This window comes from Mastacembelus armatus, chromosome 10, assembly GCF_900324485.2.
Source record: "Mastacembelus armatus chromosome 10, fMasArm1.2, whole genome shotgun sequence".
NCBI classification, from domain to species: Eukaryota; Metazoa; Chordata; class Actinopteri; order Synbranchiformes; family Mastacembelidae; genus Mastacembelus; species Mastacembelus armatus.
Genome location: NC_046642.1, coordinates 10,893,696 through 10,917,097, shown reverse-complemented (window position 1 = coordinate 10,917,097; position 23,402 = coordinate 10,893,696). Strand labels below are relative to the sequence as shown.

Here is a 23,402-nt window from a genome sequence, read left to right as displayed (position 1 = left end):
CCTCTCTTCTCTTGCTATCACATTGGGTGCATCCTAATGGCCTGTTTTTCTAGGTGACCACCTCCTATGCGCACCACGGTCGTCCCATTATTTAAGATCACCAGCCCGAGGTGAAGCCTGCACTAATTATTTGTTGTGACCAACATATAAATTAAGACTGTCACTAATTACCAGACTAAATGTAGATTAATTAATTGTTTTTTTCTGCAAGATCACATCAACCATCGACCACCATGGATGAAGGCATGAGCAGAGTAAAAAAGGATTCTTTAACTGGTGAGAAGATCTGATTGAATAGTTTTCTACCTAAAACGTGCGTCAAAGCCTGATGCAACTGAAGACACCAACGTTTGAAGTTTGTACCTTTTTTTTTTTTTTTTTTTTTTTTTTTTCGGGCTCTGCCACGTGTTGTTTTGTGCAAATTGTTCTGTCAGCTGGTGGAAGTAATCCTGCTGGGAATACTGGGTGGGTGATCTGATTGAAGCTGTCAGCCGTCAAATGATCCCAGTGGCATTGTCTGCGTGAACGTTAACTTGCCTTTATCCTATAGTGCTTAGTGTGTAATAAGGACTGTGAAGACATTACTATTACCTCAGTTATCATCTTTGACTTGGAGATTCAAGGTTAGTGTCCACTCTGGCTCTGGATGTAAGATCAGGGAAGTTTAAGAGACTTTTTTATTAAGCAGGAATACATCACTGCATCATGCCCTGAAGCTGGTACACACTGTCATGTGTGCTGGCAAAGCTGATGAATGGTTTTAAGAGAAAGGCTTAAAGGGTTTATCATTTGTAGTTTCAGTTTTCATTGTGCAGTAATCCCTATTTTTATTGTGGAAGCAGAAAGTATGGCAAGCCCCACCTAATGTTTAATAAAGACTAGGACAAGGGTCCTAGGAAAATCTTTGTCTAAGATTTTTTGATTTTTATCTACTTTGAAAACTCGTATGTTATTTGTATGTATGTTATTTTGAAAACTCCATGTGCCTGTTATGGTCTCTGTGGGTTTTTATGTTTAAGGAATTTTAGCTAAAAGTTACATATAAATATAAGTCTCTGTAAAACAGCTATCCAAACAAGATGAAAAGAACATAAGTTAATTGTTTGGATGCATGTTTTCTATCAGGTATAACTAGACTGACTTAATATTAAAAACTTAATAAATGCTCTTTTGGTTTTTCTGTACTGTTTGATAGATGATTCACAGACAGGGTCCTTGAACTTTGTCACGCAATCCAGAGAAAGTATGAGGACTTGTATTCTCTGTTGTACACTGTTGTGTTACAATCCCACTGTGGTATATAAACCTTTGTTTGAATACAGACTAAATTTAAAGCTGAGCATGCATTTCTGCCTCCGTAGGGTTAGTTCTTTGCTGCTTTTGTTTGACCAGGGATCAACTTTTGTGTAATCTCAGTGTTAATATGATAATTGTATTGATAGTAATGTTAAGGTACCCACATATACATCACTGTGATAATGTCATCTGAACTCCGGTGTGCTTCACAGCTCGAAACAAGATGACAGAGTTTTGGAAGGAGCACTCCAAGGACGCCACGATGGAGGAGATGATGCTGGACTCTCGTGCAAGGGAGCTGACTCAGCAGGAGCTGCCTGAGATCCTGGCCATGCTGCCCTGCCTGGACGGATACAGAGTGCTGGAGCTGGGAGCTGGTATCGGGTGAGCAAACATCTGCATTGGTCTCTCTGATGTGGCACGTGTGTGTGAGCAGGGTTCTCAAGGTTTCTATGTAGCCTGTATTGAAGAGATAAGAGTGGCATGATGGATTTCAGATTTGCTTAAAATACATTAAACATTCTTTTAAAAAAAAGTTTTGTATTTCAGAGCTGATGTTTCACTTTTACACTGGGAGAAATGCTCACAGATAAGAACAACTGAGACAACTGTTATATACTGTCTATACACATTTGTAATATTTTATAGAAGAAATGACTGTATTGTTTGAGAGTCAGCGCTTTGTTAGACAATATACTAATTACATGAACACTTTTTTGATTAAAGACATAATACTGACACGTTTCCATACAGTCGTTACACCAGCCACCTGCTGACCCGGGCCGCCCATGTGACCGCTGTGGACTTCATGGAAAGTTTTATAGAGAGGAACAGACAGGTCAATGGTCACCATAGCAATGCTACCTTCATCCAGGCTGATGTCACAAAGCTAGACATCCCCGATAATAGGTGTGTGTTAAGATATCTGTACCTTACTAACACTTTGGAGTTTAATTATTAGCCATGCTCTAGCAATGTCACTGTCGGTGTGTCAGTCATTTGACCCAACGCTTTGAGTCAGGCTGAAATATCTCAACCATCATTAGATTATTATTGTATTTATGGTTCCACAGATCATGAAGCTAGTTTTGGTGATCTCCGGGCTTTTGCTGTAGTGCCACTATCAGACTGTCTTTGATTTTAGTGAAGGGGTCTTGACAGTTATTGAATAAATTATCAGACCTGTGCCCCCGGATCCAATAGCAGGGCAGGGATTTTAGAGGATCCAATAGCCATAAGGCTACACTGCTGGCTTTATTTAGCCAGAAGGATATTAAGGATATTAAGTTTTATTTGAACAGAGAAATATGGATGGAAAATATAAACATATACTGGTAATGTCAAAAGATTAAACTCAGCCGTCCTTTCTGTTTTAATACGTTTATTCAATGTCCTCCCAGCATTGACTTCATCTTTTCCAACTGGCTGCTGATGTACCTGAATGATGAGGAGCTCAAGGCCTTCATAAAGAAGACGCTCGTCTGGCTGCGGCCCGGTGGCTTTCTTTTCTTCAGAGAGTCCTGCAATCACCGGTCAGGTACTGAGCCAACAATAAAAGATTCACATCTTTCTTTCATCATAATCAGTACTCAAAAATGTATGATAACTGAAGATTTTAACTCATAACTTTCTACGAAGGTGACAGTAAGAGGGACTTCAACCCCACCTGCTACCGCACTGAGGCACAATACAGTCACCTAATATCATCACTACAAGCGGATGTTCCCGAGGGGGGTCAAAAGTTTGGTTTTGACGTTGTGTTGAAAAAGAAAGTTCACACCTATGTTGAGGTAGAGTCATTTATATTCTACATGTACATGTTAAATTAGAAAATAATAGAAAAGGCTGTGTGTGATGCAGACATAAGGGAACTCATATATCCCTCTTTCTCTGGCCATTCTCCTTTTAAAATCTTCTCTCTTCTCCTTCCTCTTCGTCACCCCCTCATCCTCCTATTCCAGATGAAAAACAATCCAAATCAAGTATGCTGGCTGCTGGAGAAGGTGCCACGCTCCTTGAACGCCCAAGATGGGTTCAGCACCTTCCAACAGTTCCTGGACAACCAGCAGTACACCAGCCGGGGCATCCTGCGCTATGAGAAGATGTTCGGGACTGGTTACGTGAGTACAGGCGGGCCCAGCACCACCAAGGTAGGAATACAGTCTGGAAAACAGTGAATACTGGACAAAACTTCAAAAGCTCAACAAGAAACTGATGCAACTGAAGTTAATAATCTTAACAACAGTGTGGAATAAATATGTTTAGTTTCACTCAGGTGTTTCTGGTCCTGACAGAAATGACTCAGGCAGCTGATTCCTCAGAGGACAAATCCTGCAGGCAAGGGTGATAGAATCTAGTGTCACCTTGGGTTGACAATTATGGTTCTAAATAGAAGTCTTTAGTGAAAACACCAGTTTGTCCAGTACTTTGGTTTACAACCAAATGCAAATGCAGTCTCACAGAGTAAAACGTTGTTTGATTCTTGTTTTCTCACATATTCTTCAAATAACCTTCACTGGTAACAGAACTGGCCTTTATTTTAGCATCATTTTCAACAGATACTCCTCTCCTCCATTCTTCCTCTATTATCTTTGAGGGTTTCTGTTATCTGTGTGTCACCTGTTTTCTTTCTTCATACCACATCAATAAATTTGTGTGAAGTTCATGACTTTAGTTTTTGATTCAGCATTTTTATGGACACATTTGACTATCTAAAAACTGTAAGATCTGATAACTTTTAAAAATGTATGCATTTCAGACAAACTTTTCCAGTATGTTATGAAGACCATCTATGTGAGTCATGGGTGAAATAAAAAAAAAATGTTAGCATAGTACAGAATAAGTATCTTTATTCTAATCTTCCCCAGATTTCCCCAATCCATGCAGATATTTACCACTTTGAGACAGAACTATTCTTTTTTTCAGGGTTTTCCTTAAACTAAATCTCTTCTGTGCTAACAGGAGTTTGTGGACCTGCTGAACCTGAAGCCCAGTCAGAAGGTTCTGGACGTTGGCTGTGGCATTGGTGGAGGAGACTTCTACATGGCAAAGGTAAGGGCCAAGAAAAGCGGCAAAGTTAGAGGGATCCTAATAATTTTGGTTTAAGGACATCATAATGAGTTCTATAATGAGGGTGATCTTATGATACTTTTCAGACCTATGGAGTGGAAGTGCTTGGCCTGGACTTGTCAGAAAACATGGTGAACATCGCCGTGGAGCGGGCAATCAATCAGCAGCTGCCCACAGTATGTCCAAAAGTTCCCTCATCCTATTAATTAATGACAGATAGTGATTTGATTAATAGCTTGTTTAAATTAAATCAGTAATGGTATGTGTCATACATCAGGTCCAGTTTGAGGTGTCCGACGCCACTAAGAGGACGTTCCCAGCAGGTTCCTTTGATGTGATCTACAGCAGAGACACAATCCTGCACATAAATGACAAACTGGCTCTCTTCAAACGCTTCCATGTGAGCAAGAGATGGTAGCTTGTTTGTAGAGAAAATCCAGCAAATCTTACTAAATAATTGCAAATGAAAGCAACATTTTTTATATCTTAAAATATAATTTTCCTATTTGACTTTAATATATTATTTGTTGCTTTGTGTCCAGTCATGGTTAAAGCCACATGGCCAGTTGCTTATTAGTGACTATTGCTGTGGGGAGAAGCCCTGGACACCAGCGTTTGAGGACTACGTCAACCAGAGAGGCTACATCCTCTATACACTCTCACAGTACGGCAAGGTAATAATACAATAAGATATTGTACATATGTTCCACATTGGTCCTTAAGAAAACACTGACATGTTCATTTCTCAGCTGTAAAATGTCGCACTCTTCTGCCCCTGTGAGTGTAACGTTATGTTACATTTCCCTCAAGCAAGGACAAAGCAAAGTATTGAAAGGTCAACATGAGTAAGTAAGTAAATGGAGATCACAATGGTAAAGTAAAGACCTTTTTTAAAAAACAAAATAACATATTTCCTGAAAATACATCCATCCATCTATTTCCTGAAAATACATCCATCCATCTAGTCATTTTCTATACCCGCTTATTCCTAACCAGGGTCACATTGATCTGCTGGAGCCTATCCCAGCTCTCTTTGGGTGAAAGGCAGGGGTACACCCTGGGCAGGTCACCAGTCCATCACAGGGCCACATAGAGACAGACGTATTTCCTAAAAATCAGTACATTAAAAGTTACTTAGAACGCTACACAGCTAGATTAGTATACTATAATGGTTGGCTTGCTAGCAGTGACAAGTCACAAATTTACTCTAATAAAAAGAGTCAAGGGAAAAGTAGAGACAGTCTGCACATCAAAATTTCCAAGCTTCAAAGTTTTTATTTGTCCAACCTTTCGACTTTTTTGCCCTGCCAAGTTCATTACAGATGCTTATCAATATTTGTTTGTGTAATGACTTTAAAAAAAGGATTATTAGCTGCTATTTTGTTAAATGTTTTAATCACAACAGATCACGTGTACTTTAATCTTTCTAAAATTTTATAATTTTTCTGTTGTAATCCACTTTTGACATTACTAGTCAAACTGTAGTCAGCCCAAAAAGGGAACATTTGATTGAGGATCTTCTGCTGTTAAAGATTTTATACGTTTTGCAGAATCCTGTCTGTTTTACAAATTACAATTAACGTACCATCAGCTTTAATGGTATGAAAACATTTCAAAAGGTATTAACATGCACACCAGACAAATATATTAATGGTTCGCTGCTGTACAGCGGCCAAAGGTGAAGAGTTATCTCACATATTAGATAACTCCCAAAATGTGAACCGGTTGTTGCTGTTGTTCCCACACTACTCTACATCGCTGCTTCTGTCTGTGCTTCTGTAGTTCATCCAGGAAGCTGGTTTCTGCAACGTTCGGGCAGAGGATCGGACAAGCCAGTTCATCCAGATCATTAAGACAGAGCTGCAGAGAGTAGAGGACATCAAGGATGAATTCATTGAGGTTAGCGTGCACACACACGCACACAGAGAAATTTAGCACCAACAATTAGAAAACTGTACTTCATCATACTATTCATTAAATTAATGAAACCAAAATAAACCTTAATTCCCGCAGGAATTCTCTGAAGAGGACTATTTTGCAATAGTGAATGGATGGAGAGAAAAACTGGAACGTTCCAACAATGGAGACCAACGATGGGGTCTATTTTATGCAACAAGGGATTGAGTGATTAAGAATGGAGACGATTGTATACTGACCGTGTGCTGAGTGAGCAGTATGAAAAAGCAGTAATAGTTAATAGTGTTATTGAAATGTAACACAAATACATTCAAAATTTTCTGCACGATCATATTCTGAGCAATTAAATTTGTTATTGTACAGAAAATTTTGCAGTTTTGTTTATAGGTAAAATGTTAAAAATATAATATTGAAATCATGTAATATTTGAATTTATTTATATATATATATATATATATATATATATATATATATATATATATATATAGTGTAGGAGATTCTAACATCCGTTTCTCCTCTTTTGAACCTTATATTCCACAAATTTACTTTACTACAAATATGAGTTGATCATCTTACATTAAAAAAAGAAAATCAACAGTTGTTTTTAGTTTGCGATAAAATTCCTGACACCACCAATGGAGTCTCAAACTTGTCAGACTTGAACTTCCAGCGGGCACAGGTGCTACGTGGGAATATGACTCATTCAATCAAAAATGTCTCTCTTGTCAAGCAGCCTGCTCAGCTTAACGGGTCTTGTTTTACTTAAATAAACTGCCCACACAGTGACTTCATGAAATATTATCTTGTCAACTTAAATCACTTTGTGCAGTTAGCAGGAAAGAACATTCGGGTGTTGTCCTTCTGTAACAGGCCTCAGATATGAGGTCTGTCACTAGTGGATTTCATTTCACAGCACAAATCTAATAAAAATGCACCACATTGGGTTTTTATCCATATTTACAGCAATCCCACATTTATCGTGTGTCACACTTCCACCAGTGCGTGACACAACACAGGACAGCCAGAAGGGACACTTTCTGAAGTGTACATGTTATACAGGTGAGACCAGTGGTTTTAAAGAGGAGTGAGAGAAGACACCTACTTGGCATCATGATATAGAGGGAGTGGTCTGCAACTTACGCAGTGCAGTCATGACATATAAAAGGACATTTGTGTGAAGACTGGCTCACAAAATATTCTTTAAATGGATAATATGCCATATTTATGCTTAAAATATAACAGAAGCAGCTTGAAATTAAATTGAAGGGTTTTATTTTAAAAAATGCCTTGTGGGGAGTGCATTCCAGTCTGAGGAGTGCTTCCAAACAACTAAAACACACAGTGAGCTGCAGGAAACAAGCTGGAGGCCACAGAGAACTGCACCAAGACTACGCACACGACAGTTAAACTAGTATTAACGGTTACCTCAGTGCACACCCTGTCTCTGTAGAGGTGCCTGCTGTTTAAAAAGCCACCGTGACAAGGTGGTCGACATAACCATCAGCACCTGCCTCAGGACAAACCACTGCTGAAACGTTAGTGTGTCACACTGTCAGACTCAAATAACATGGGCCAGTGGATCTCACATATTCCTCACATCTGTTTGTTACTCCAACTGTGCAGCTTTGTAATAATGACTGATATTATTGATGCTGTTTCACAGTTGAGCTGAAAATTACGGGGGTGGATTTTTTTGTTTTGTTTGTTTGTTTGTTGTTGTTTATGTCATTTTATATTAGCATCACCAGTAAAGATGTGCATGTCATTTTTTTGCCATTGTTGAGTCTTTGACAACACACATCGACAGGACTGGGACTAGGAAAGTAAAGGTGTGTTTGATAACTGCACTGTATCCATCGCAGTGTCAAGGCTTTTACAGGCAGTTTTGGACATTTGGTACATCCTGACATGAAAAGTCTGACCAGGTGAAACATGCCCCACTTTTCCTCTTCGTGCTCTCACTTCCTTTGACGCTGTGTGCGGACGCTACGCCCACTCCCTGCGTCTGGTTACGTGCCTGCGCGCTGGAAACAGACCGAGAAGCAAAACACAAAAAAAAAAAAAAAAACATGGCGCGGTTAAGCGAGCATGGGATTCGTCTGAGTTCGGTACGTATCTTCAACAAACTATCGAAGTAGACTATGTGGTGTTGACTTGCAAAACAGCTGTAGGTTCAGAACAATAAGCACTGAAACCGACTCATATTTATTTATTTATTTTTTTTCTTTTAAAGATGAGTCCTTCCTTCCTGAACAGCAACTCTACAAGTCATACCTGGCCTTTCAGCGCGGTGGCAGAGTTAATAGGTAGGCTGCATCACGTCCTACGCTGCACCTGCAGCACCTGCGCTCTCGATCATTTTCGTGCTTACATTTCGTGCGTATTTCTGCTGTCGCACACGAAGTGCACTCTGAGTTCAACAGTTCTTGTGTATGCGCAAAAGTTGACCGAGTGGACTTCCTCTTTCGCTCTTAAAGGGCTTTATTGTTGACACACTATGTGTATCAACAATAAAGCAAGACAATATACATAGTCTGTCATTTTCTCCACGCTGCCTTTTTTAAACTAATGACAACCGGGCTCTGTTGTGTTTTTAACTAGTGTTTTTATCTCTTTGTACATTTCTAAACTTCTAACAGCGTGTGCCCGTGTCTGCGCTCTCAACTTTGCCTTTCTTCCACCGTGCGCTCTCTTATTGGCTCAAACGTGTTTTAGCAAAAACACCACGGGGCGTGCGCGCGTGCATGAGAAGAGTATAGTTGGCGCATTATGTCTGACTTTTAAAGTTGCGCATAAAAAACTAACGTTGTAAAATGACTGCTCAACATAATACCCAGATCATTCACAAAAACACGGACGGTCACATGCCCGCGGCAAAGTCTCACTGCGTTTAATGTTTGTTGAAAGTGTAAGAGATGTTCAGATGAAAGAGCTTTACGTAAATAAACCAAACGATTCCAACAGCACAGTTCACAATTAGATGTTTTAGATGTTTAGTACAGATCAGAGAAGTGAAGTAAAACTACAGCAATATGTGTACAACATAATTATCAACAATATAACAATAAAAAAACAAATGTGTACTGTAGATACACATCAACACTAGTTCTTAACTGTAGATGTTTTATCCAATGTTTCTATAATAGAGTGTATAACATGTTCTAGTGTCTGTGACTCTTCACACCTTGTCATACTCTTGATAGGACGAATTAAAACATAAACTGTTGTAGCCGTGTATCACAATCCTAAATTACATTGCTATGATTCAGCTTTGGGTTGCGATAGTTATTTTTGCTATGTGCAGACAATAGACTGAGTGTAAAGACCGACCACGCATCACCACTTCCTCCAGCTATGCTAAAGCGAAGTCAAAATATCATGAACATGTGAGCTGACATCTTGCTTTTGTGAAGCCTTTTTGTAACGAGATTCTGCGCAGCAGCACCCAGAGGTGGAGAAGTGGTATCAGGTCATCAGTCATTTGAAATGCGCCTGTTAAGACGCTAAAAAAATAAAACCTCAAATACAGTTAACCCTTATTTTTATTTAAACACAATGTGGTATAGAGTTTTATTGTAAGTCTGTCATAGAAAAGCAGTCAAAATGCAGTTTTATTATCACTGGGCAAGTTGAATCATTGTTAGTAGAAGAACTGTAGGGAAAAAATTAGTATTTGACACCATTTCTCCTTTACTGTTGTTAATTATTTTCTGTCATGTTTTAGACAATGCCTCAGATCCCGGTGTATCTGCAAAACAGATCTGGATAGATGTGTTTGATCAAGCTGGTCACCTCTGCCTAACCTTTACTGATAATGGCAGTGGCATGACTCCCAACAAACTTCACAAGATGCTGAGGTTAGACACACAATGAATGGTCAATATCTTCAGCTGTTGTCTTCAATAATTATTAGTTACTTGAGACTTTTTTGAAAATCATGAGTAACACATGACCTCTGTCCTCATTTTCCCCTTATGTTCAGTTTTGGTTTTACAGAAAAGGGCTCAGGTAAGGCCAGTCAACAGGCTATCGGGGTGTATGGCAACGGCTTTAAGTCTGGCTCCATGCGTCTGGGCCGTGACGCGCTTATCTTCACCAAGAACGGTGGTTGCCAGACTGTGGGAATGCTGTCTCAGACATACCTAGAAAACATCAAGGCCCAGGCCGTCATCGTCCCCATCGTCCCCTTCAACCAACAAACCAATATCCTTCACAAAGGAGGAAATTACAGAAAAGCAAATTACACAGCAGGGAAGGAAAAAAAAGAGAATATTTGAGCCACTGCATAAAATGTGTGTGTGTGTGTGTGTGTGTGTGTGTGTGTGTGTGTGTTGTTCAGCATCAGCCTGTATTTATGGATTTTTGTGTAGTTGGTACGTGATAAAGTTGATTACCGTATAAGTCTTTAGTTTTTTTTTTTTTACTCCTCTGGCTTGTCCTGCAGCTTATATACCAAAGCAACTTATATGTGTATATTTATGGTAATTTTGGTGAATAGTCACTAATGTTATATGACACTCTTGGCTCAGTTGAAGATAATACTGTACTGCACAAAAAGTAAAGACATTTATGATCAGGCTAAACTAGAACTCCTAGTGTAACACAAGTGAAAATGCTGCCCAAAGGAAAGAGCTACATTGAATAGACTATAATTAGAAATGTGACTATATAGACTATAATTAGAAATGTGACATATACTGTTCTGTTTTTGCTAAAAGTGACTTATACTCCAGTGTGACCTATATTCTGGATAATACGGTAATTTAAAAAAAAACAAAATTTGACCACTGACTTCAATGCAAATGGTCGGACTGAAGTGAAGGCTGTGACAACAAAAAATGAGTATTCTAGGATAATGAAAAGCCATAAAAAGGTTTTTTCACACTGAATATGTAGTATATCCTTGTCATCTTGCATGCTTCTTCATATTATGACTTAATTCAGTGTCACAGTCCCTAGTGGTGACAGAAGACTCACAGGCCAGCCTGGCAGCTATCCTGCAACACTCTATCATCGCCTCCCAGGAGCAGATACACGCACAGTTCGACTCCATCCCCTCCAAAAAAGGCACCAAGATATTAATCTGGAACATCCGCAGGTCAGCAATGTACATCTCCTCATCTTTGTATTAAGTGAACTGTCTCTAGGCTGTCGCTTGACCTGACAGTGGGAACAATCCTCTCATCTAACCCTGCGACAGAAAGAGTTTGAAAGTCTGTGTGTAGATTGATAAGTATGCAAATGCAGAAGCAAATAAGCATCAACGCGTTTGTTTAATGTCTTTACGCAAATACAAAACACATCCAAAGTATGACATCATATTAATTTAGAAGATGCAAAGTCCCTTTTGCTTTGGCTTTCATAAGAAGAGTTGTCTAACTTCATCTGCCCTTGAGAGCAACAGTACATGTTTAGTTTTTTAGATTTCTTTCAGTTTCAATTCCTCTTTATACTGGAGACAGAAAAAAAGTCTCCAAAATAATCATAGTCATCCAATTCTAAGTTTTGCAAATATGAGGATTTGCCAAAATTAAATTATGTGGAGTAGGTCCCATGAAAGGCAGCACTTCATAATTTTTGGGCAGGGTGAAATTAGAAGCTATTTAAAATTAACATTGTTGTTGCTTCAAAACAGAAAAGTCTTCATGGTAGCCTCAGAGAAGTGATAGTGTGTCATTATTTTTTGTAACAAATACTTCCTTTGCTGTTCCAAAGTGCCAAAGATGGCAAACCAGAAATGGATTTTGAGACCGACATGGGTGACTTTCGTTTGCCCGAGATTCAGATCGAAGAGCTGAAGAAGGGACTGAGGAATAGTGGATCTCTGAGAGCTGAGCAGAACATCCCAGACATGCACTACAGCCTCAGGGTAAGTTTATCAACTGTGTGATCACTTTAAAACGGAACTACTGAGATACTGTTATTGACACTGAGAGGGTGCCACTATTTACGTTTTTTTTTTTTTTTTCACCCACAAGTAAACCATGATGGTAATTGTAAAATTGTGAAACTCTTTTATTGTGTTCTACTGACAAAACACCAGCCTTCTCTATAAGCTGACAGCTACAATCAGTTGTTAGAATTTGATTATTCAAGAGTTTTAAGTGCCTAGTAGTTTACACCAGGTGTCACCAACTCATGTTCCTCAAGGGTCATTGCCCTACTTGGTTTCCAACTAACCCACTGCTAATTACCTAGAACAGATTTGTTTAATCAATCAGTCGCTGGAAGATACCATCTCTGATGAGAGTGGAGTGGACGAGGACAAGGTGAATTGGTATCTTCCAGCCTCTGAACACACCTTTTTCAGGTAGTCAGCAATAGATAGGGCAGGAATAATTGAAAAACAGGACACACCTTGTAAACATTGTATTTTTCACATTGAATATAAGCCCAGTATTTTATCATGTTGCTGTTTTAGTGAGAATGTTGTGTTGATTTTGATTTATTGAACATTTTTTTACTCCACATGCAAACTGTATTTTGTTGACATTTCAGTGTGTAATTTATTAATTGTATGTTAATTTAGATTGAACATAAAATTGCCAGAGTTGTACGGAGTCAGAAAGAAAAGAAAAGTCAAGAAAAGATGTACAAATAAGAGAAAGAAATATACACGAAGAGATAAATGTGAAGCGTTGTCAGGTGATATAAACTGGTGCTGTTAATAACATAGCTAGCCAGACTTGCTTTACTTGTTTACACAAACACACACACTCTTGTTGTTGTAACTGGTAATAACTGTTTTTCAGTCTTATGATTGGCCAATCTGGCTTCATCACATTATCGCATTGTATCACATGATCTTCTTCAGCTGATGGAGCTATGTAAATTGTTCAAAGAGGAGTTGTCTCACTCCAAAATACATTGACAAGAAAACGTATGTGACTTCCTGGTCATTTCCTGGTTTTCTGTATAAATTAGCCATGTCATGTGATCAAGTCATAAACAATATTTCTAAGCTGATTAAACAGTTTGGAGTTTTGTCATTACCACACACCCATTAAACACAAAATGATGGTGGGAGTTAAGTGGAACTGATTTTTAATAACTGGTTAAGCTACATTTGGCAGCAATAACGCTAGGCCAGCACTTCCTACAGCTGACCTGCACAATCTTCAGGGAGGCCTGTTGTTCCTTCTTCAGTGGATTTAATGGTTACAATTCAAAATCATAAAATTAAAACCAAAATTAAGAACAGTGTTTGTATTTTTTGGCCTGTTAGGACATTTAGAGCCTTTCTGGAGTTTAGGGTTAGTGGTTAAGAACAGGGTTATAGCAGAATTCAGTGTAATAGGTGTAGTGGTTGCGGTTAAGGTTTGAGTGAACTCCACATGGCAAATATAAGCCCTATAGAAATGTGTGTGTAGCTGAGTGTACGGTGTGTTTACCAGTTACAAGTGCAACCCTATCAGAGAGAAACCTGTGGTTTCGTCCAGGCACTGCCCCAGATTCATTTAAAAGCCTGAATTGTTGTAATTACATTATTGAAGAGACTTAAGAGCTTAATATAATAAATTACCAAACAAATTACCTGTAGTCATTTTAATTTAAAAGTCTGTAAATTTTTACATTCTCTGTCTTTGTGTTTGTCTCAGGCCTATCTCAGTATTTTGTATCTGAAGCCAAGGACACAGATTATACTGAGAGGGAGGAAGATTCTTGCCAAGCTGGTGTCAAAGAGGCTGACATACATCGAGCATGACGTATACAAACCCCACTTCAGTGTATCCCTTCAGTATCTGTGCCGGTTTGCTTGTGTGTGGAGATGGTGGTTAGAAAGTCAATGCATCATCTGTATTTCTTGATTTTGGAGGTGAAGAGAAAATGAAAATGGGTATCACTGCTCCAATTCAATTCAGTTTCATATCTGTTTTTGTTTCACTTTCATATTTTATGTCATTTCATCTCCTCTCATCAACTGTAAATGGTGAATTACAGAAGTGAGATTTAGAGGTAGGTGGAAGCTCAGTAGAGTAAAATATTGCATTTTTTATGTTTCCTGGGCAAACACACCACACCTGTCTATTTTTTACATTATTGTGAAACATGCAAATGTCCAGTGCTGTTCACCTTGACCGATGTCTGTCAGAAAGAGAAGGTGAAGGTGACCTTTGGGCTGAACCCAAAAAACAAAGATCACTATGGCATCATGATGTACCACAAGAACCGACTCATCAAGGCGTATGAGAAAGTGGGCTGCCAGCTGAAGGTAGAGGAAAAGGAGTATACTATGAATCTTCAAGCGTGACAAACATGGTGCTCTTCTCTGTATTTTGCATGAGTTGATATTTGCATCTGCTTAAAATCTCCACAGACGTCAGGGCAAAGAGCAGGAGTTGGAGTCATTGGTATCATAGAGTGTAACTTCCTCAAACCTGCTCACAACAAGCAAGACTTTGAGTACACAAAGGAATACAGGTACAGCACACACGCAAACAGCATCACACAAGACATTTTGGGCTAATACAAGCTGTGATGGTAACTCAGAGCAGACAGGCAGAGAATACAGCTACCTCTCCTGTTATTAGTTAGCAACAGTGTTAATTTTGTTGACGAAATATTTGACGATAACTGAATAAAAATTAATTGATGATGGCGAAAACTATAATTAAAATACATTAACATTTTCATTAACTAATAAAAATGAGATGAAAATGTGAGTGAGGGACATTGTTGGAAAAAATCCAAAGATCTTGTAAGACGTGTAACATGCACATTTAAAAAGTAACTGATCCACCTAGTGACACGGGATGCGCGAGTACACGTCATCATCTTGCATACATTGGGTCTCTGTCTGAATTAAACTATAATGAAATGGCAACACCTGGGAGAAAACAAAGAGAAGATATATGGGTCAATTTCACATTTGATGCAATGGCATTACTGCCAAATACAATTTTTCTTTGAAATATTTTGGAGTTGCACTTTTGCTTTAAAGAATGAAAAATGTCATATGCAAGCTATAAACAATGCATATCTAACTTTTGGTCTTTTATGGAAAGGCCACATTCCATATATTTAATGAAACTTGTTTTATTTAATTTTAATTTAGAATATTTTGTATATTACAATACTTTAACTAAATTACACTTAAATTAAACCCAATATATGTTAGTTGACTAAATATACAGTAGATTTAAAATCTTATCCTATTTAGTCGATTAAAACTAAAACAAAGCAGATGACTAAAATATGACTAAAACTAAAATTGCGTTTTAGTCAGAAGACTATGACTGAAAGTAAATTAAAATCTGCTGTCAAAATTAACACTGGTTAACAAGCACAGCTCTTTTGACTCATACATCCCTTAATAGAAGTCATTTCATTCTGCAAACCTCACACCAGGCTTTTTTGCATCAGATAAGCTGATCCCAGCTAAAAGCATGAATTTGATCACATAAAGCATTAAAGTAATTTGTCTGTACTACCCTATATTTCTGTATTTCCCTGTATATTCTTACCAATCTATTGCTGTATATGATTTTAGGAGAACCAAAGAACTTAATTGTCTTTTTTATTGTCCTAAGACTCACCCTTGGTGCTTTGGGCCTAAAACTCAATGACTACTGGAAGGAGGTGACGGAGAAGAAGTCCAGAGAGCGAGAGTTTCAGGCTCTAGACAGAGCTGAAAATGAAGCTAAACCTGACACGTTAGTGGCAACAGTTTGTTTGTTTGTTTGTTTTTAAGAGTAGTACTTCAAATAGTCAAATATTTCCTCCTCTTCATCGCAACAACTACATAAGCACTCACAATGCTGAGCCCATTTCTGTTTTTAAGTCTAAGCATAAGACACAACCATGTCATTAACATAGTTTTTGCTTCTTTTCCATGTGTAAAATATCTTCTGTTTTGTGAAAGATGCTTCAAATTTGTGTTTGAAGTGTGAAGAGCAGGTTCAGTTTGAGGATTTTGACTCATCTGGTTCATCTTGCTCTAAATCTAGACCCAAATTGTTAAAACCACTGGGAGAGTAAAAATAATTTCCACCACCTTTGTGCCTTTAGATGACATTACATAACTGCCATGTACTTCGAATGTGAATTCGACTGAAAATAAAATTAGGTGGGGTTGTCTGCAATGCTTGAAATCAGATATACTGCTTCTCGAGCTGCTTCTCAAGTAGCATGAACATACAGAGGCAGGAAACTTGAATCTTTATGGTGCACTGAACATGACCTTTGTAAGGTTTTAATAGAAAATATTTATAATGTATGTGGCTTGATGTTTGTGTGCACAAATCTTGGCTCACATGAGACAACTGGACAGTAGTTCTGTTAATATCTTTCATCTTTAGTGTCAAACTTCTGCTTAACGGGTTTTCACGCGTCTGTTTTTTCAGGGCTCCCATGTGGTTACAGTGTGAAGAGTGCCTCAAATGGCGAAGCATCCCTGCAAGTGATTGCAGCGAGGTTCCTGAAAACTGGACCTGCAGCCTAAACCCCAATCCACGTTACAAGTATGTCCCATCAAGACAAAATAACTTCTATTTCATACTGTGCATACACAAAGTTCTGTTTGGTACCGTTAAAATATGTTGATTAAGCTGTTAGCAATTCCATTATGTACACACAGCTTTGACTGGATTACACTGACACTGACATAAAACTGTGATGATTCTCGGAAAAGTTCTTGACCTGTAAGGAGCATCTTTTTTTTTGAAAAATAAGACTGGAGATCAGACCTGTGCAATCTAAAACTTGCTCTACTTTCATAGCCACACAAGGCCATTGTCTGGGTGTGTCAGTGTGCTGGCTGTAACAGGAAGGACCTAAGCTTAAATTTAACAGTAGCTGAGTTGCTAAGCCAGAGCTGTCTCTTTCAGAAGCTGCTCTTCACCAGAGGAAACAGAAGAGAGTGAGGAACTACTAACACCCAGCTACCAGAAAAACCACAAGAAACAGTAAACATATATATATTTCTGTAGTCCACTCCACCTGTCAATGTATGTGTCAAAATGTATATGGACAAGACATCTCATGCTGCTGCAAGCCTTTTAGTGTGCATGTGGGTTTGCAAGCCATTTTGTGGTTTTTATGTCAGTTTCACACTCTCATTTCCGGTGGTTGCCCATGTGACTCTGTGTGTCTGTCTAACAAAAAAAAAGGTATTTTTGCTACACTCTGCCTGACATTTATTGAAAGACAAGCACTGAAATGATCATCAGTCAGTTCTTGGAGATGCTTTACTTATGGCTTATTAGTATCTGGAATCATCAGATGAGCTGACTAACTTAGATAGCTACGGTTTATCTGGGCATAGTCAGCTATGTACCATATTTAATGGACTATTAGTCACACTTTTTTTACACTTGTCCTGCGACTTATATAGTGAAGCAACACTTACTCGTGATAATACTGTATCACCGAAAAGGTAAAAACATTTATGTTCACGCTACACTATAACTCCTAGTGTGGCACAAGTGAAAATGCTGTAAAGAGCTATACTGCAGGTAGTAAAGTCTGCAGCTGAAACAAAGTTTGGAGTGAGTGTCAGTATTCAGAAAATCTGAGAAAGGAGGAGGACACGCCATTTCATCTATTCCCACCGAGATGTTGCCGCAGTTGCTACTGCTACTTCACACAGATGAATGATTTCAGTAATGCACTTCTGCTTATTATGTGTAGCCCAGATTCTTCATGGGCTAATTTAGAATCAAATTAGTATAATTAGAAATGCAACTTATACACTGAAGCAACTTATATATTTTTTTCTGTTCAACGAAAAAAAATATGGTGGCCCTAAGGTGCAAAACACAACATTTTACAACACAACAGCAAAAGGGAAAACACATTTTACAAAACTCTGAATGACTTGAATTCTGTCCAATCACAAACAAGAACTTTCATCTTTGCTTTTCTGTGATTTTGAAAGGTTATGCTTTGTTAAAACTCATTGTCTTTTCTTTTTTGCTGTTGTTTTTTTAACTGGCAGTAGCTGTCAGTCTTTAACTTTTTTTGATCAGTGGTTCTATATTTTTTTGCTGGAGCCCTGTGAGTCTGCATGTCCTCTGTCAGCGCAATAGCCTTGTTAAAGGAAATGAGAAGATTGCAATTTCTGACTGCATGTAGACCAGAGCGTAGAATCACTCATGCACTTGTCATGTAAATGTTACATTAAACCATGACTTCAGCCAGTTCTTTACAGAAACGTCTCAAAAATATATTATAATCATGTCATTTTAGAATGATTACAGAGATGAACAATGACATTTAACAAGGAAAATCATTCGAAATTATCCTCTGAGTTAACCTTCTACATACAGCCCAGTGATTATCTGTGCAAATCAACTCTAATTTGTTTGGATTCTTGTACAGAGAACATCTCAGAAGCAGAAAACAAGAAAGGTCCTTAGAGGTATGTGAAAAGTGCCATACTTAAATGTTTAACAGCTTTATTATTGATGAAGGTACCACTGTTCTACCTGTTCTTAAACACATTTGTTGTTTGTTTTACAGGAGTCTGACTTCCAGAATGAACTGGCTGACCATCGGACCCTCTCACGTAGTTCATCAGAGCCCATCCAGACCACAGGAAGAGGTCAAGGCCACGCAGACGAAAACACACCTGAACATGATCAGACAAACACAGATCATCATGCAGAGACATGCACAAATCATGATGCACTGACACAAACAGAGGGCACAGCTGATGTCACACACACACAACAGAAGCCGCCTAAAAGATACACCATCATTAAAGACAAGACACAAATCACACAGGGACACGTGGAAAATGAGCCAAATGATTCGAGGGTTGACACTAAAGAAACAGGCAGCAAGAAAACCACAAGCATGGAGCTGGTAGAAAGAGAAGAGGAGAGCACGGACACAGTAAGGTAGGGTTATTGTCAGCCAGTGTTTTTTCAGTTCCCAGTAAAAAATGTGCGGATATTCAATGATGAGGTTGTTTTAGACATTTATTTTTTTAGTTAGACGACTGTTATTAAAGGTATTTGTTTTAACACATGTACTCTGTAAATAGCATTCTTAAACATCATTTAATACCTAAACCATCAATTTTTCAGTTATTCAGTTAAATTATATGATTAAAAATCAGTTGCCTCTGACTTTTTTGGGCAGAGTCAGCAAGTTATTCTCCCATTTTGAAAAATAAATTGATAGTATCAGTAAGTCATTTTTATGATTTTCAAAACCCTAATGCTAACATGGATAATTGTCAGAGCTCTCCTTCTTTTCAGGTTGATTTCATGCAAAAATACCAATAAAATAAAGCCCTTTTCCCTTTGGAAATGAATTTTTACAGCTTTGGTCTTCAACAAACTAACTAGTGTTTGTTCTGTGTAGGCACAAAAGGAAATTGGAATCATTATTTTACTCCGTAAAAAAGAAGCATTGTCTTTGGGAGGACGGCTCAGAGAATATGGCAAAAGAGAGACATCGTGACAAACAAACAATGTCTGAGACAATTCCCTTGGAGATCATGCAGGACAGTAGCAGCCAAGACGAGACACCAGTTGACACAGCACAGCAAACACCCACCAGCGTCACATGGACCTGCTCGCTCCCCTCCACCCAGCCTGAAATGGTCTCTTCACTGAGTCGGACAGAAAGGCCACATAGCAGACCGCTGCCTGTCAACGGGAGTGACCAGGAGTCTAAAGTGCAGAAGCTGGCTGCGTTAGAGAAGGAGGCTCAGAGACTGAGGAGGCTTCTAGGTCTGGAAATCACAAAAACAACTCAAGGCACAATGACATCCACTGACAGCAGCACTGGAAATACAAAAGACCTGCCAGCATACATGGCAAGTAGAGTGGTCAGCTGCCAGACGGATGCGGCTGAGGTCAGTATACCTAATATTTTATCATTATGATGGTAAATTACAAAAATCTAATGGAAGTTCTAAATTAAGCCTCTGTGTGAGTCAGCTTATTCTTGCATAAATAATTTTGGCCTCAGTGTTTTACTCTGTCTTGTGTTGGCTTTAATTGATGCATATAATATTACCGAGAGTAAAAAAACATTCCCATAAAAATATATCAGGCAAAACAGCCACTTTCACAATACTGTTATTTTTCATTCAAACTGTTATTAGTCCAGCTAAAGAAAACACATCAAGCACTCAAGCATCTATTTTTTAATAGCAATTAAATGGGAAAAATGTATTTGCTACAATATGTAGTTCCTGAAAATTGCCTCTGGTCCCATGCTCATATAATTACACTGTCGGGCTATATTTTAACATCTAAATTTAGTGTGTATTTTCCTGAGTAATAAAATCTGACTGAAAATCTATACTATATATATGGAAAAAGCTGACTGTGTCAGAGCTCAAATCTATTTTCTGCATTAAAGGTATTGCTTAAATAAGCTTTAATCACTTGATTAGCTCATTAATCCAAGGTCCTGGCAGTTGTCATGCAACCAAAACTCTGGCCCTGATGTAAAAAAAAAAAAAAAATCCTCCTAAATGCTTTGTTTCTAAATCTGTTCAGACTCCTTAATTTTAAATGAAGATCTAACAGCAAACTCTAAAAAGTCTTCTACTGCCTTTCCTCTTCATCAGAGTTGTACTTCATCCAGCAGCCCACCCAGGGGTCTGCTGGTCCAAGGTCAGAAAGCTCTGTCTGCATCAAAGGAACAGCCTGACCCAAACAGGCCCAGGAAGGAAAAGACTGAAACTCAGGGCAGGACAAGAGTCTGTGACAGCACACCCTGTGAAGACAGCAGGTGGGTATATTCTGGACAAACATTCTCATGTAGCTGCATGATGAAACTATCTGTGTAAAAAACATTTCAGCTGTACTCAGTTAATACATTTCACTGTCTGGACAGATATGCACAAGTAGCTGAAAATGAACATCTGTGGTCTGACATTTTGTAGCTTTAGTCAAACCAAGTGTAACAAACTTAGAGCACTTGCAGCTTTAAGAGTGTTTTACTGTGGCTGGTAGCATTACATTTGTCCCCAGGGACTGTTTTCAGCTGACAAATGAAACAAAGCCAAGTCAGAAAAGCTCCTCTTTAAAAGACAAACTAATCTAAATAATCTTTCCTTATCAACATAATCCTCATCACCTGCCTGCTGCTTGTATTGTGTCTACTCTCACGTCTCCAAAAACAAAGACATGTCTTTATTATACATTTTAGACATTCTTATTCTGCTTTTTTTTTTAAACTAACATTGCCCTAGACAGGAGTTTAACCTTAGTAACTGAAATGTAAAACTAAAGCTGTTAAGATTTCCACTGAAGACGTTTAACTGTGAATGTGTTCTCTGATCAGACTGGCACAGGAGAATCTGCGAAGCATCCGAAACAACGTGGTGGTGCTGCTCACGGCCCTCTTGCCTCAGCTGGACCTGGCTGGCATCAGTCTGGAGACCACTGATGTGGACAACATCCTGCAACAGATCATAGAGGTCAACTCGCTCAAACTATGATCAGTACTTTTTTAAATCCAGCGAATCTGTTTGGGTTGATATGCAGTGCATTCAGAAAGTATTCAGACCCCCTTCGCTTTTTTCAGTTTTCTTATGTTGCAGCCTGATACGACCATTGTTTAAATTCATTTTTTTCCTCATTAATCTACACTCAGTGCCACAATGACAAAGTGAAGAGGAATTTCTGTAAATTTATTAGAAAGAAAAAACTGAAATATCACATTTACATAAGAATTCAGACCCTTTGCAACAATTTATCTCGATCTTTGCTGAAATGTTTCTACAGCTTGACTGGAGTCCAACTATGGTAAATTAAATTGATTGGATATGATTTAGAAAGGCACACACCTCTCTACAAAAGGCTTCACAGCTGGCAATGAACATCAGAGCAAAAACCAAGGTCAAAAGAACTGCCGGCAGAGCTCAGAGACAGGATTGTTGATAAGAGCTGGGACAAAAATCTCTGCTGCACTGAAGGTTCCCAGGAGCACAGTGGCCTCCATAATACTCAAATGGAAGATGTTTGGCACAACCAGGACTCTTCCAAGAGCTGGTTGCCTGGCCCAACTGAGCAATCATAGGAGAAGGGCCTTAGTAAGAGAGGTGACCAAGAACTCGATGGTCACTCTGAGAGATCCTGTGTGGAGATGGGGCAAAGTTCCTAAAGGACAACAATCACTGAAGCCATCCACTGATCTTGGCTTTATGGCAGAGTGATTACCTCTTTTCAATACAAAACACATGAAAGCCTGCTTGGAACTCTGTTCCCCAGTGCTCAGGACCTCCACCTGGGCAGCAGTGGTTTAGGGACAACTCTGTGAATGTCCTGGACTGGCCCAGCCAGGGCCTGACCCTGAACCCTGTCGAACATCTCTGGCCTGAGCTTGAGATGATTTGCAAAGAAGAATGGCATAAAATCCTCCAATCCAGGTGTGCAAAGCTTGTTGCATCATACCCAAAAAGACTCAAGGCTCTAATTGCTGCCAAGGTGCTTCAGCTCCGTTTTGAGTAAAGGGTCTGAATACTTATGTAAATGTGATATTTCAGTTTTTGCTTTTTAATAAAGGAGGTGAAGGAGCTCTGAATACCTTGTGAATGCACTGTAAGCTATTCAATATATGGTTGTATTTATCTTTTAAGTGTTAAAAAGTCATAACTGTAATTGTGTTCTGCTACTGGGGGTGCTAGTAGATAATCTCTGTAACATGTTTATGTCCTTATTTCTAGATGTAAACAAGTAGGGGCTGTGAAAAAAATGTTTTGTAAAAATGTTTTAATCAGAAAAGATTTAAAATCCGTCATTAAACTAAGTCTCACTCCCCATGTTTGTGAGCTTTATTAGGCTGCACACATCTGTATACTAGAGCCAGTTCTTTGTGCTTGTCTGCTACTATGCCACTGCCGACCAACCTCTTCAATCCAAACCTGTCTTTTAATGTTTTTTTTAAAGGTCTGTATCGTTACTGTTTATTCTGCTTTTGTTTATTATTTAAATTTCTTTTATATGCTTGTAACCAACATGCTGTATCTGGTGTAATGCTTGTTTATTAGTTTATTTACAACTCCTGTACAAACAAGTTATTACATTTGCATTAAAATTCTGAAACTGTTTCCTAAATAGCAGCTTTTAATTTTCAAAATACTCTTTGTCCTCCAGAGCAAAATGCAGAGGATGTGCAGTGCACCGTATCTGCCACCAGGCGGCGATGAAGGCAAA

General features: G+C 38.7%; 2 protein-coding genes across 2 annotated transcripts; both read left to right on the top strand.

Moving 5' to 3' along the window:
- The first annotated feature begins 215 nt into the window (after positions 1-215).
- Positions 216-6,534, top strand: pmt (phosphoethanolamine methyltransferase). Its single transcript, XM_026330310.2, has 12 exons — positions 216-276; positions 1,509-1,680; positions 2,050-2,205; positions 2,697-2,833; positions 2,935-3,086; positions 3,258-3,446; positions 4,258-4,347; positions 4,452-4,541; positions 4,643-4,765; positions 4,908-5,039; positions 6,148-6,264; positions 6,379-6,534. The coding sequence occupies exons 1-12, from the start codon at positions 234-236 to the stop codon at positions 6,487-6,489; spliced, it is 1,512 nt and encodes a 503-aa protein (XP_026186095.1). The 5' UTR covers positions 216-233; the 3' UTR covers positions 6,490-6,534.
- Positions 6,535-8,330: 1,796 nt separating this feature from the next.
- LOC113144331 (MORC family CW-type zinc finger protein 3) lies at positions 8,331-23,303 on the top strand. Its single transcript, XM_026330309.1, has 17 exons — positions 8,331-8,390; positions 8,516-8,588; positions 10,007-10,139; positions 10,265-10,485; positions 11,233-11,380; positions 11,998-12,151; positions 13,881-14,009; positions 14,375-14,494; positions 14,600-14,703; positions 15,813-15,935; positions 16,626-16,742; positions 17,109-17,186; positions 18,601-18,640; positions 18,742-19,121; positions 19,591-20,086; positions 20,810-20,973; positions 21,529-23,303. The coding sequence occupies exons 1-17, from the start codon at positions 8,352-8,354 to the stop codon at positions 21,683-21,685; spliced, it is 2,676 nt and encodes an 891-aa protein (XP_026186094.1). The 5' UTR covers positions 8,331-8,351; the 3' UTR covers positions 21,686-23,303.
- Positions 23,304-23,402: the final 99 nt, after the last annotated feature.

Bases quoted from the DNA above. Each gene is read 5' to 3' on its own strand.
- pmt (XM_026330310.2), top strand. From the start codon at position 234: ATGGATGAAGGCATGAGCAGAGTAAAAAAGGATTCTTTAACTG. The intron at 3,087-3,257 runs GTAGAGTCATTT...CTCCTATTCCAG, and splicing joins AAGTTCACACCTATGTTGAG to ATGAAAAACAATCCAAATCA. The intron at 4,348-4,451 runs GTAAGGGCCAAG...GATACTTTTCAG, and splicing joins GAGACTTCTACATGGCAAAG to ACCTATGGAGTGGAAGTGCT.
- LOC113144331 (XM_026330309.1), top strand. From the start codon at position 8,352: ATGGCGCGGTTAAGCGAGCATGGGATTCGTCTGAGTTCG. The intron at 10,486-11,232 runs ATATCCTTCACA...ATTCAGTGTCAC, and splicing joins CCCCTTCAACCAACAAACCA to AGTCCCTAGTGGTGACAGAA. The intron at 20,087-20,809 runs GTCAGTATACCT...CCTCTTCATCAG, and splicing joins GCCAGACGGATGCGGCTGAG to AGTTGTACTTCATCCAGCAG.